The sequence below is a fragment of the Styela clava genome, chromosome 7 (assembly GCF_964204865.1).
Source record: "Styela clava chromosome 7, kaStyClav1.hap1.2, whole genome shotgun sequence".
Taxonomy (NCBI): Eukaryota; Metazoa; Chordata; class Ascidiacea; order Stolidobranchia; family Styelidae; genus Styela; species Styela clava.
In genome coordinates this window covers 10561633-10576050 of record NC_135256.1, presented here as the reverse complement: position 1 = coordinate 10576050, position 14418 = coordinate 10561633, and the positions used below count along the sequence as shown (strand labels likewise).

The window sequence follows — 14418 nt, the reverse complement described above, 5'->3', positions numbered from 1 at the left end:
AGTATGGCACATTACAACTACCGGTATATGATCATACACGACAGCCATCATATCTCTAACAAAATTAAAAATTTATGTTTATTAATTTTAAGCAGAACTTTGGGCCACTAAATTATTAGAATATTGGTTTCTGAGAGATATGTAATGATATTTTAGTGCTTTGCCCTATCATATGATCAACTTTTTTACAATATAATTATTAAAAAATGTTGGGAATATATATCTCGGAAAAAAATGGGAATTGATTGTCAACATTTTTCATTAAGTTTGAAAGCTCATGACAGGATTTGCCAACATAAATTAAATTACATGCATTGGTACTGAATGTTTTTCAATAATTTCATGAAAATTATCGGAATTCGGAAATACAAATAATGTTTAGCTTCTTTTTTTTCCAAAACATGATTTTGCTTTTTGTTTACAAAATCTTTGATTTTTTAATCCAAATTATAGTCTCATATTCGATCAATCATGGCACATTATCGATCGAAAGCACAAAGAAAATGTAGTAAATAGCCTGGGGTTAAATTCTCTATCTTTAGACGTAAAGTAATGGGTTTGAATCAGATAAGTACAATTGTAAATACTCTCGTTTTACATGTTGTGTCATACAAATTACTCACTGACTTTAACGATTTCTTAAACAGAGATCTGTCTGTATCACTGTATAGTCTTTATGTATGTAGAATTGTTGAGAATACACTGATCAGGAATTGTAGTGTAAGATGTGGAAAAGATCAGTGGTGGTGGTGGTTTAAATGTTATGATGAATATTATGTTTATATGAGTCAACTGCAGGATTTTTATTGATATTAAATCAGTCCGAATAATATCAATATGCAGGGAGAGTTCATTTGTTTTTCATTTGAAATTTTATTTTACTGTATCTAGAGAGAGTAATATAGTTATGTAAGTGACTTCAGCTATCATAGCTAGGGCCTTGTTCACTAATGATTTTGAGAAACTGCCATTACCTGCCTTCTTTATACCATTTCACACAGAGAGTTTTCACAGTTCAAAAGTAGTTGGTGATTAGCACTCAAATTTTATCATAATATTTTTCTCGAACGACCTTTTTCTAATGGCTGCTTATTTAGCTCAACTACATTTTCTCAGAAGGGACGGTGACTAATTTTCATTAACATTCAAATTTATTTAGACATTTCAGTATGGTGCTCTTATCTCTATAATGTGTAATACTGTTTCTAGGTTGGATATAATATTTGAATACTTTTTCACATTTTCAGACCAAGTTTAAGAAAATGGTCGATGATAATCGTCGATTAGCCAGCCACATTGACGGTACAATACAATCTGCTAATCAAGAAGTCAACACTTTACGAATTGAACTAGATATGACGAACAAAAAACTACGAGAACTTTCCATGAGAGATTCCTGCCAGCATTGCCAGGGTCGGAGATCAGGTTGGAAGATTATGTATTTTCGTTTACCCTAAGATTTTAGTCTAATTCACTAATGGTTTTTTATTTACCGTCATATTGCATATGTATGTCCATTGTCCATAGTGATAAAATTATGCAGGTCCTGAAAACAAGTTACCGGCGTTTTGTTTTGGGATTACTTTGTGAAATTGTAAAAGGATATGGTCTCCCTGCTTTCTCACTTAAATTTGCATAGTATGTTAGCGTATAATAGATTTTCAGCAGTGAGCCAGTGACTAATATATTTTGATGTAAATAAGATAATTGGTTGACCCATCAGTCAGATATTTGCATATATCATTGTTAGTGACATCTTGATAAAGTTGAAATAAAAACTTGCTTTAAACTATCATTTCCTTAGCTTTCACACAAATTTCATAATCAAATACATTTTGTCATTTTTTTTCTCTGACAGAATTTTTATTTTTACCTCGCATTATGCTGTCGATCTTTCAAATTTTAAATATTAAAATCAAGTATTCAGCGGAATGTTAATAGTAAACAATCTTGTTGTTATTTTTTGTTAATAGGCTAATATCATAGTATATCCCATTCACAAAATGCAAATACTAATTCTACAACTTCATGATATTCTGGAATTTGCATTTTATTTGTATTTAGTCTTGTATTATACAAAAAATTTTAAAATTTTCTCAAGTTTCATAAATCTAAGTAGCCCAGTAGCCATGATATACTCTATAAATCTTGACAGACAGAGTTTCATAATACTGTTCAAAGATTGGATATGACCCTTCAGTTTCATTCACTCTTTGTCTCTATCTAAAAATATCTTCCTGTCTAGACTATTAATGATAAGGAGAGAAATATCAAAATAATCCACATATGTATGAGTTTTCTCTTATCCTATGTTTTGCATAGCATATCTTGTAGAGTGTTTCCTCCCCCCAATAAATATGAAAATCCTATCCTGAATTCTATCTCATATTCGAAATATTTTTTCGAAATGAAATGGAATGGTAGATTATTCAATTTTGACTATCTCTGCTAGTGATACTTCCATCATTAATCTTTCCCATTTGGATGTTTCAAAATTAGGAAACTAAACTAAAAAGCAAATATTTTCTCCCTATTTCTCATGTGATCAGCTGATTTATTTCAATTATGCTTCATCATGTTTTTGAAAATAATATTAGATTCAATTTTTTGTACTAAGGAGAAATGACCAAACAGTGATGTTAATTGCAGCTTTGAAATAATAATGAGGCATTTCTCCACAAATAAATTCTTTTGTAAGAGGTTAATGATAGCTCAAATTTTCTGATTCATTAAAATTGGCAACAAATAAACTAGGGAATAGGGATAATTAATATCTTTAGGTTAGTATTTTGGAAACGCATATATCGGCAAACAAAATCTCTTTTTATTTAGTTTGGTTTTTTCTTTTTATGCATGTGTGAATCAATTTTGGTTCCTATCATATGGAATAGATGATATTAAATCAATATCTATCATAAATAATTAATGCAAATATCATAATTAATAAGTATCCTAGAATATCAAATTAATGTAAAATAAGAAGCTTACTTTTATCATATGCTTCTGAATACTTTATTATTTAAAAAAATATATTCACAATTTCAGATTTCATATGATTTTTTTTGATTATTCTAGAAATTAGTATAAAAATATGTACAATCACGCTCTATATTGCTTCCTTATTTTTAAAATTGAAGTAGGTTGTTTGTTATTTTACAAAATTAATTATTGAATACAACATTCTGATTAGGTATTTATTCGGTCATTTACATCACAAATTACTTCCTATTCACTTCCTATTGATTGCAATTTTTATTAGTACCTTGAATTTCAATTAGTGCTTAATTGTAAGTCTCAACTAAAATAAGCGAAGGTGTGAATAGTAGGGATGTCATTAGACTGAAAAACTTTAGTGAAGATACACTGTCTGTAGTCATTAGATTGAAATCAGTAGTGAAATGGTAGGGAGTTTAGTAAATGTGTTCTTTTAGACAGAAAGAAGTACCGGTATTTCTAGTATAGCTTTTCTTATAATTTTCCAACTGCAATTTCAAGTATTGTTTCTGAGATAAGCAATTCGTTTTTATGCCTCATGCAGATGCCTTGAATACTTCAATCGAAGTTCTCAAAATGTCCTTATTTTTTTCTTGATGTGACTGTTTTGGACTCTTTGTCCTGTGAGTAATAGGAGAGTAAAGCTCTTGCAGTCTGAACTCTACTCTCGTAAAAAATTCTTTTGTTTTTAGCTTCATTCTTTTTTTTTATTTAGTCTGGCTTTGCCTTTCTTATTATCTAGTTTAAAAAGGACTTAGTTTTGAAACATTCACTTTTTTTTATTTCAGAAGTGAGAGAACTGAAAAAACTTGTAGAAGAGAATAAAAGATTGTCAAGCGAGAATCGCCAACTTCAAAAAGAAACTGAAAATTTACGACAGCAAGCATCATGTGTATCAGAACTCGCCAAAACCAAACTTGCATTGCATGGTAAGAACCTAATTTCAGTTTTATAGGCTTGATCGGAATCTATCGGTAGTTCCATATTTCTTTGTAATTGGTAAAATTGAACAGAGAAATTTTTGGTGACATATCGAGCCTCATAGACTTCAGACAAATTGTAAAAAAAATAATGATAATATCCATATTTAATCCTAAAATTAAACTTTGCTTATAATTTTCTACGAATACAAAACGCTTTTTCGAAGTCACTTTGGTATTGAAATTTATTCAATTGCTTTCAATTAATTTTCTTTTAACATGCGTAGTTGAATACTCGTTATGGTAATTGAGTTTTATGAATGAATATTACATATATGGGTAGAAATTTATGCAAGATTTGTTTTTGATATTTCGCGGGACATATGCATGATATTGCCAAAATCGAAAATTAAATTTATGATCTCTACTTTAAAGTACTTGTAAGTTGTAACCCGATTTATAAAGTGTCATGTCATTGAACAATCTAAATTTTTTTTGCGTAAGATTAATGTGTCCTGTCTTGCGCATGACCAAGGATCATGTTTTTCTGTTTCATTCAGGTCCTGTTGTTAATGTATTATTTATTATTTCGGTAGTCTGCTTGAGTTATTATCTATATTTGCATAATGTATTTGTCCTTATAATTGGATGATTCCTAAGTGAATATCAGCGTGAAATTGAATACTCAATTCTAACCCCGGATATACTTACGCATGAGCGACCATATGAAAATACTTTCGTTCTAAATAGATTTTATTAAATTGATGATAATGATTTTTAGAAGTTTTTTTTGATCAATACTAATGCTAATGTTTTTAATAAAGAAAAATTGGAAAATTAAGTGTTTTGTTTGAGATGTTGTGGCAAGCTGGGTGTTCACCTTTCTGTATTTTCTGAGTTTTTTTAAAAGTAAAGCGCATATAAAAATTATTGTTTACAGAGATGATGACCGACATGCGACTGATACAAGATGAGAAAAGAGATGTTTTCATTCAACTTGAAGAACTCCACACATTACTTGATGAAAAAGAAGAACAATTACGATCGTTCATCAGACAATATGAAAATCAAATGCAGGTACGTAAAAGAATAGTTGTAGAGCATTTTTTCCAAGCACTACTGAAACAATGACAATTTACGCAAAACGATCCATAGGTCCTCCAAAATATTTTTATTTCAACTAAATTTTTCAATTTCATTGTATTTTATTACATGACAATATTGTATGCTTTTGGTACATGGCAATGCTTTCATGGGGTTTACTAATTTCTAACAGCCTTTTTCTGACTATTTTGTCCATGTTGATTTACCATAACAATGTCAAATTCAGTGTTATGTTCATTACCTTTTAGCACAAAAAACAAAAGCTTGACATAATGACAATGACTGATTTTTATGTAATATTGTCTGCTGTTGGAAACTAATTTTTCGAAAAATAACACAACTTCCGTATTTTGACTTCTCATCAAATAGGTCAAACTCAAGTTCTGATTGAAATAAAATAGAATATCCGGTGTCTAGACCTCGTATGGTTTCGGCAGAGTTTATCTTATTGTGTTTGTCAAGTGGGGTGACGTCTAAAGTTTTTTAAAAGCTCTGTTTTTCGTGCTTGTTCAAGTACTTTCGATTAACGCAGCAACCCAGTTTGTTGATCAGGACTACGATTGTGTTAAGTGCTGCTTAAAACGGCTTAAGATTCTATGCGAATGTCAAATGTAGTTTCAAGATCCATTGATTTGTGCTGAACAATGCAATCGAATATATCTTGAATCTACATTTCAATATAAAATTGAAGTATTCAATTCTCGAGTTCATTATTCTTTCCAATTTTTGTAAAACAATACCGAAAAATTTGTCGTTTACATAGATCTTAATTAGATGAAACATCAAACGTGCCATGCCGTAACTTTGAAAATATTAAAGCTCTCAAACAACATTTGGCTGAATTATTTCAATCATCTGAACATCTACAGTATTATTAATAAAAATATAACTTGGTTGAAATTAATTTACAAACTTTGGTATTCTTAGGAACAAGAAGCCAAAATGGCTTCATTAGAAGAAGACAAAAGCAGACTTATTCATGAAAAAGATGATTTGACTCACAAGAACAATGAAGTTGGAGAAATCATCTCATCATTAAGACATGAATGTGTCTCTAAAGATAAAAGAATTCGTGATTTAGAAACAGAATTATCACAGGTAGAGTTGTGAGGCTGTAGTTTTTTTAAAATCAACCTAAAATGGTAAAAATCCATTCTTGTTTGTGGCATTCTTATCAAAATAATACGAAAACAAATATGTAATATGGAGAACTTTTCAAATGTAGTGGTATTGTATTTAGTCTAGCCCATGTTGTGTATGAGATTATTTTTTATTCATTTCATTACGATCTCGAATGGGATGCCAGAAGTTTTGGGGGGAGCGCACATTGTACTTTATAAGCTTTTGCAGTCCGCAGAATTACTCATAAAATCATTTCAATCCAGTTTTTCTTGGCTTCACTCTTTCTTTTACTCTGTTTATCGAAGCAAAATGGATAATAAAATGAAGCACATTATTTCTAGAAGTTTATTCCGTGCCCAACAAAGCCTAACTGTGTTACTGTCTAATTTGTTTCTAATGAGGTCATTCATTACCCAAAAATTATTCACTAAATTTAATTAGAATTGAAGAATTTGAGAGAAATGAATTTGATACAAACAATTTACTCCTGGAATTGCCCAGCATTATTGATAAAAATTCAAATCATGTGGCCAGTGAGGGGATACGAATATAATTTGATCATGGGATGCTGTTTAGGCTACCATGATTTAGCTGAGTTGAAACTGGTTTTGATGCAAAACAATTTCACTTTATTTTGATAAAGTGGTGATATTTTCCAAAACTATTCATTATCTGAATACATAGGTGTCTATTATTTATTCAGTGTATATATTGAGGTGTTTATCTCTACGGCCAATTTCACAAATTGATGATTCATTTTCTTTTTTTAGACGATCGAGTTTCTCTCTCCCTCACAAATACAAGCTAAAAACAGAAGATCTTGTAATAGTGATGAATATGCAAACCATAAAGTTACAAATCTCTCTGGTAAAAACTGTTATTAATCATTGATGTTATTGGGAATTGGGAATTTGTAAATATGGCTTTTTTGGGAATTTAGCATTCAGGCATTTCATTTATATATTACGATTAGATTTTATAGGTGTGTGTCAGTAAAATACGAAAATTAGCTATTTTGAATACATATGAATGTAATAATGTCGAATATGGAATAATGAATATTTTTAAGTTAGTCATGTTGAACAAAAACATATAATCAGAAACTGACATACTCGCTTTAAATTGCTAATGAAGAATAGTTGAGATAAACATTGTTTTGATTGATATTTTTTTTTACAGTGTCATTACACTTGTTAGTAAATTTAGGTCTATTTTTAGTTGTACCATAAGGTCACAAATGCTTACAATGTCAAATTTTAAAACAAAAATGTTCTAAGTGATTCCCAAAATGCAAAATTTACTAAATCGCCACAGCAAAACAAAATTGGCTTGTGTCACATTTTAAGGTTTTGAGAAAATTGCATTTTTGTGATTTACAGATCTGTACAACCAAACTTAAAAATGGACATAAGGCACTATCTAAAATTAAAACTAAAACAGGTACACATTTGAAACCCAGGCCAAAAGATAGCCCATGATTGGTATTAAAGGAAGATCAAAAAAGTTCGTCCCGAAAAGTGTGACATACGCCCATTTGGTTTTTCTGCAGCAAAATCAAATATAACCAATTTTAAGTGGGCCTGTATTCGAATATCCGATTCATTTTAAACAAACCTAGTTATTGGTGTTTGTGATGTGCTGATATGAACTTTTTTTGAGAATCCAAATTCAATATATGATTTTTTAATTGGTCACTAACATGGTTATTTTATATCTTTACAGTTGATAACAATTTGACTATCGACAGTGCTGACCTGATTGCTTCTCCCGCATCACCTCGTACTTTTCTTTCCAATGTTCCATATTCTTCGTCTTCAAACGAGGAGGTATGCGGTGTCGGTAATGGTCAAGCGTCAATTGAACGAGCGTCTCTTGAAAAACCAAATCGGAAGAGGACCAAACTTGTTACACAATTATCAGGCTCATTATCAAGAGCATGGGGACGTGCGAGGAATCGGAAAAGTTTGGATATAAGCAGTAAGTGCTAGCCTCTTTGTTTTTTCGATATAATACCGGTGGTAGAATGTATGGTTGGTGCTTTTTATCAAGGCTTTTATATTTGTTACTTGTATGGTGATATTGACTGGGTAAAAATTTCAAAATTATTCTCAGACTTCAAATTATCTGAACTTTTCTCTTGTAATAGGATGCCCAATTCCTGATGAATTCTTATTTTATTTTTTTGCAATTTTTTGTTTCATTTCAAATATTTTTAGAACTGGGAAATAGCCAATTATGGTACCTAAATTTATTTATCAGTTATATTACATATGTAGAATGGAAATTGGAATATTAAAGTTCAAACCACTATCGGCATAACTAACTATTAGTGATTATTATTATAGTGAATAACATCTTTTTATACTTTTTCCAATATTAAGAGTTGTGATAGTTTATCAACTAGGATAAACTGAATTTTCACTAGGTATGTAATATTACAGTAATAATGGTCAAAGTTTTGATAAACTATGAGAAAAACATCTCGCATAGTCCTGCATTAGGCTAAACCAATAAAATAATTTAAATAAATAAACTTTTGCTATATTAATACAAATGCAAAATATAATGCAAATCTTCACTAAACTGCCTCCTTGCTTTTGCGTCTCGGCGAGGCTATCCCAAGGACTTCAACCACTTTTTATGGCAGGGTTAATTGCAAAACCTGCTGTGAAATGACAGCCCATTATGTGAGGCCATTCAATGGCGTTTGGGGCCATATAACCATCCCTCCATCTAACTTCAAATTTTATTAATTAATTAACCCATGACAGATCCTGGAACACCTTCTAGCATTCCCAGAAATACAGCGTTGTCTATACGATCGTACAGTACAGGTTTGTTTCAAAAGTGTTCACTGTTTAGTTCATTCCATACCTTTATACGAATGCTTCCCAGTGTGTGCATAATGATACTAATTTTGATTATTTCATTGCATGATTGCCTGTTTATGGACTTGCTGGAAGTGGTGTCATTTTACTCGGCCGTGCACTCGACTTGCAAGCTTGTCTCGAGTGCTCGGGGTCCGAAATTTCGTTTGACTCTAATTTTCGGTCAACTTCCTGATTGTTCGAAGGTATTTCAAAGATGATCCTTGATTGAAATATAGTATTTCCAATCAGGGGAAGCTAATGCCCTAATTTTAGATGAATAGGCTATGCAGAAATTTGAAATGGTTTCTGTGATCAGCAGTTCACCTATTCTTCTCATAAAACAAGTTAAATTTTTTCAAAGATGTGAATGTGCGCTGTTTTACTAATGGTAGGAATCTTCCGTGAACAACAAGCGTTTTTGTAAGCTTATTTGGAACAAGTCATGTTTATATCAGTATGAAGTCTTCCAGACTGTTTTTATTTTATTTATTTATTATTGGTTTTCATAATTTTTACTAACATTATTTTATTTTGTAATTGTGAATTTGTTTGCAGTCCTTCTTGAAGAATGCAGTCATATTTCATTTATATATTGTCTATTTTGTTTGATTATTTTAAACCTGCTTTATAATACTATACATGTTTGTTGATATATCTACATCAATGAATACCTCGTAAAGTGTTTAGAAGGTCCGAAGACTCAGCTTTCAAACAAATTTCAATCAATAAATATCCACTTCGGTTAATTTTTCAAATTTTCAAGTTTTGTCGAATTATGTCAGAAACCACATTGTGGTATTTGAAATAAATTGCAGGCAAACCAAAACAGTTTTTATGAATCGTTTTTTACTTGATTTATTTATTCATTTTTCAACAGTGTGATATTTATAGTTTGCATGGATTTGCATGGTTATACTAATATTTTATATCTTATTTTGTTTGTGCCCGATGTCTAAATAACAGAATGTCATTTTAATGATTTTTCTTTCATATTACAAGGTTATTTATTTAAACATCTCTCATTGCATCACATTTTTATGAATATGGATGATTTTATTATTTCAATATTCATTGAGATTAATTTTTGGCGTATTCGTGATTTTTATTATTTAAAAGTCTTACAAAAATCATTTCAATTTTGAGTAGCCTTATCTAATATTTTTTTATTTGATAACCATGATAATAGATACGATAAGCAGATAGATAATGCAGATATTATAATAACCTGAATTCTTACAATACCTAAAACACCAAATTCCATTTAAAGTTACTAGTTTTTATTTGAGCGTGGTTATGAAGTGCGAGTGCAAATTACTAAAAGTGTGTTTTTATATATTTTCAGACACCGATGTTTTTCTATCTGGAAGTCGAATGTCATTGTATGATCGAACGGACGACGAGAAGAAAGAAATTATGGATGAAAGTAAAATTTTGCCAATGCACAAGTAAGTAATGATATGAGCATCATCCAGGGTTATGGGAGTTTGAGTTACCCAGTTACACTCATAGATAGTAGTATTTAGAAATTCCTTGCAGTTGTAGTTGGCTTTTGAATAGTGGTAATTGGAGTCAAAACATTGTCAATAAATTGTCATTGTCAAACTGGGAAATGGGGGTCTGAATAATGGTTTGGAGTTGCTCAATGGCTAGAGTTAAATTCTACAGTCGTTCATGGTACGAAAAAGATATTGGGGCCCAATACTAGGGATAGGAACTATGAACTATGTTTTTAAACCAAACTTTAAATCAGGAGTCAGCAACTTTTTGTCGCTCGCAGGCCAAAATGAAGGATTGCAAGTCATTGGCAGGCCGCACATATTTTCAGAAAGTTGAACACCGAACGGATGATACTTTTTATAATAAAAATCAAGCGGTGATACATTTCCTGCGTTTTGTTGCCATTTGTCTAATTATAATTGCCATAAATTATAGTCTCATTTAACGAGTAATTGTGAATTATATACTTGTTGGGTTAAAATATAATTTAGTCTAAAGAATATAATCATCATAACGGCTGTTTTGTTACTATAATTCAGTGAAGCGTCGTGGGCCGGATTGTATTACTCCACGGGCCGGCCGTAGGTTGCCGACCTCTGCTTTAAATCATCAAATCTAACCATTCAAAATCATTGCAACTGTACTTCTCTTGTTCTTTTAAGACATGAATTGTACATATAGATTGTGTAGCTAAATTGTCGTTGTTTAGCAATGGGCCAATAGCATCACGGCAATTTAACCCAGTATTTACCATTTAGATTAGCTTTTTAACACTTCACTGGATTCCAATAGGCTAAGCAGCGTTTTTAGCTTGAAAGGGTAATTTGATTCAATTTTTCAGGTGGAGAGCGGACACTGTTCAAGTCTGGTTAGAATTGGTGATGCATATGTCACAATATACCAAGGAATGTGTGGAGAATGTAAAAAGCGGAAAGGTTTGTTTTGATTGTTATTTGGAATGGGCAATATATAAATAGTCTTATAAACATGACATTTTTAGAATCATTTTAAATTCAATATTTTGACTTGAAATTTCAATTATGCAGCAAATTCCTAATTTGTTGAATTATATAGTTTTGTTCCTACTTTGGATGCTAATATTCAAATCCGTTGATATTTTAGATTTCCGAGTACTTCTTATTAATATTCTATGCCAATCAAATGCAAAGTAAATTCATGAAATATGTCAAATTTTATGCCTTCAGAATTGACGCAATTCAGCTTTATTCTCCAAAAAAGTAAATTTCATAAAAAAAACAGTATTTTGTGTTTGAAAATTCAGATTTTAAAATTTAATATCATTAATTTTGAAGCTTATTTCAAATATTTTTTTATCTTTTCTTGCTAAAGCTGAATATTTTTGGATTACTTTAATGACCCACCTTCTAACTATTGCTGTTAGAGATTTCTAGTTATTTATTAGCTCGATGCCACTACATCTCACTAAATGTTACCATTAAGTCAGTTGAGTGTTGACCATAACTTTCTCATTAGCCCAGGCATCAGTTTGTGATGTATAACCATATGAATGTTGATTTTTTTTAGGTTTTGCTCGGAATGACGGAAGATGAATTAGAAACTTGTCTTTATATAACAAATCCATTACATAAAAGAAAATTAAAATATGCGATAGATGAATTCCAGAATCCAGCGGTCACTATAAGGTAGGTTAAAATAAATTATTGGAAGGAAATAACCAAATTACAATCTTATTTGTATTTGTAGTACTTGTAAAATCTTTCCATCCTATGATTTGACAAGCATATCAAAGAATTAAGAATGTGGAACTAACTTGGCCCAGAATTCAGAATATCTAAAGATCACAGTCACGGGGACTTACGCTATTAGAAAACTTTCAGAGAAATCATCACTATCTTCCATGTTCCATCATTAATGACAAAAGTTCAAACAAAATAAATTTTATATGTTAATTTATTGGACAAAAAGTAAACCCATGGAACGTTTTGCTAAATTGTTGTTGTTCTTGTTAGGTTTATAGGTTTATCGATTTAGAAAAAAACATTTTGCTCTGCAACCAATAGGCAAATCAATTTCAAATTTTGAGCACTTGGAGATGGAAAAAGAGTTGGATTTGTATTGATCTCCAATATTGCTACTTTTTTCTATTCACGGGAATATGTTTGTATGACATTCGGTCCAATTCTTTTAATAACATTTGAGCTGCGTGCCCAAAACTTAAGCACTCTCCTGCATTCTCGTTACCAAAATTTTGTAATCTTACAGCACCATGTCAGCTGCGGGTCAGCTTGACCATTGGTGGGTTAGTGAACACTGGATGCGAGACGTGGGTCTATCTCAATACGCATCAAAGTTCCGAGAAAACCTTGTAGATGGTCGAGTATTGAACAGTCTCACAAGAAAAGATCTCGAACGCCATCTCGGCATAGACAGCAAGAGGCATCAGGATTCCATAATCAAAGGAATTGAACTCCTATCAATGCTTGGTTTTGACAAACAGGTATGCCATGTACTAGTATTCTCAACTGGTTGGAAGCAAACAAAAAAGATTGACCCAGGGTTTCCCAAACTCAGTGTTAATAGGTGGTACTCTTTGGACAATCCATGTACGCCCCAAAATTGTTTTGCGAACTGTGATTGGTCAAAATATGTCATTTGAACTGCAAATGTAGAATCAGTAGTTGTAGCTTTTACTGAGGAGAAAATGTGACTTTCTGTTGCCAAACTGATGTCTTCAAATTATTATCATCCAGTGATAAAATATTTTAGGGCAAATTAGAAGTTACGGAAAGAATATCCTTATACTTAATCCAATGTACCCTACCCCAAGGGGTACATGTACACCAGTTTGGGAACCCCTGGATTAGCCCAATATAAAAATGTGAGAACTAGTACTACTATTAGCAATAAAAAAATTTTACCGACTCTGAGGAAAAATATCATAATTGCCTGTTGTGCATTGAATTCATTGCTACAGGCTTCAGGAATTTTAATTTCCTGTTACTGTGAGAATATTTAATCTGTAAAAGCTTTATTTCATGTAAATTTGACATTATTAGATGCACTGCCATCTGTCTTAAATAATAATTAGTTCCACTCAGTACGATCTTGCCTTATTTAAGTAGCCTAACCCAAAATTTGCTATTAATACCTGTAAACGGCATATTGTTTAATGTTTTAGTTCGGAATAGGTAAGCCAGTTTGTGAGCGCTGAAACACTCAAAATAAGCATTGGAAATTTTGCAATGGTAAAATAGAGAGATAATTTTTCAGGGGTCAAGGGTAGGGGAAAGCGTTCATGGACTGTATGTTTAATGTTGTTATATCTGTTTTAGAGATTGGAAGAACGCAGACAAATGTGCCATTCCTGTGATGCTGATCTTGTTGTATGGAGTAATAATAGACTTATACAATGGGCCAAATCTGTTGATCTCAAAGGTATATTATTGCTGATTTTCTGATTAGATAATAGATAATCATGAATAATACATGTTTGTATTATATATCTATGATTGTATGGTTGCTTTATCAATTTCTGATATTGGCTGATTTTACCGATGACATTTTTTCTTTGTAGAATATGCCTTCAATTTGCGTGAAAGTGGTGTTCATGGTGCGTTACTTGTTCTGGACACATCGTTCAATTCTGACGATCTTGCCACTGCTCTCGGAATTCCTTCTTCAAAAACAATACTCAGGCGACATCTGGCAACTGAGTTTGATGCGTTAGTTCGACCTGCAAGGTGACTGAAAACATTTATTTATTATTTGGGGTATCTTGTCTATGGGCTCAGACACTTATTTTAGACACTCGCACAGAGCTACCTAATGGGGATGGAAATAATCATGATTGTCAGGACTTTGTTTGGTGCAGCCTCGTCTGATATAGTGTTATATAGTTTTCTCTATATCAGTGGCTACCGTCTGGGGGC

General features: G+C 31.6%; 1 protein-coding gene across 7 annotated transcripts in view; it reads left to right on the top strand.

The window, feature by feature from the left end:
• The window catches only part of LOC120327893 (kazrin-like), a 40315-nt gene that overhangs the window by 23605 nt on the left and 2292 nt on the right, over window positions 1-14418 (top strand). For 6 of the 7 annotated variants that reach the window (XM_039394252.2, XM_039394249.2, XM_039394253.2 and 3 more), the window contains exons 3-15: window positions 1248-1425; window positions 3783-3923; window positions 4855-4991; window positions 5946-6116; window positions 6911-7007; window positions 7863-8117; window positions 8912-8974; window positions 10353-10455; window positions 11349-11442; window positions 12053-12171; window positions 12752-12986; window positions 13822-13924; window positions 14064-14229. In XM_039394252.2, coding sequence (XP_039250186.2) covers window positions 1248-1425; window positions 3783-3923; window positions 4855-4991; window positions 5946-6116; window positions 6911-7007; window positions 7863-8117; window positions 8912-8974; window positions 10353-10455; window positions 11349-11442; window positions 12053-12171; window positions 12752-12986; window positions 13822-13924; window positions 14064-14229 — 1862 coding nt within the window. The remainder of the gene's footprint in view (window positions 1-1247; window positions 1426-3782; window positions 3924-4854; window positions 4992-5945; window positions 6117-6910; window positions 7008-7862; window positions 8118-8911; window positions 8975-10352; window positions 10456-11348; window positions 11443-12052; window positions 12172-12751; window positions 12987-13821; window positions 13925-14063; window positions 14230-14418) is intronic. The other variant, XM_039394250.2, reaches the window with a different exon arrangement.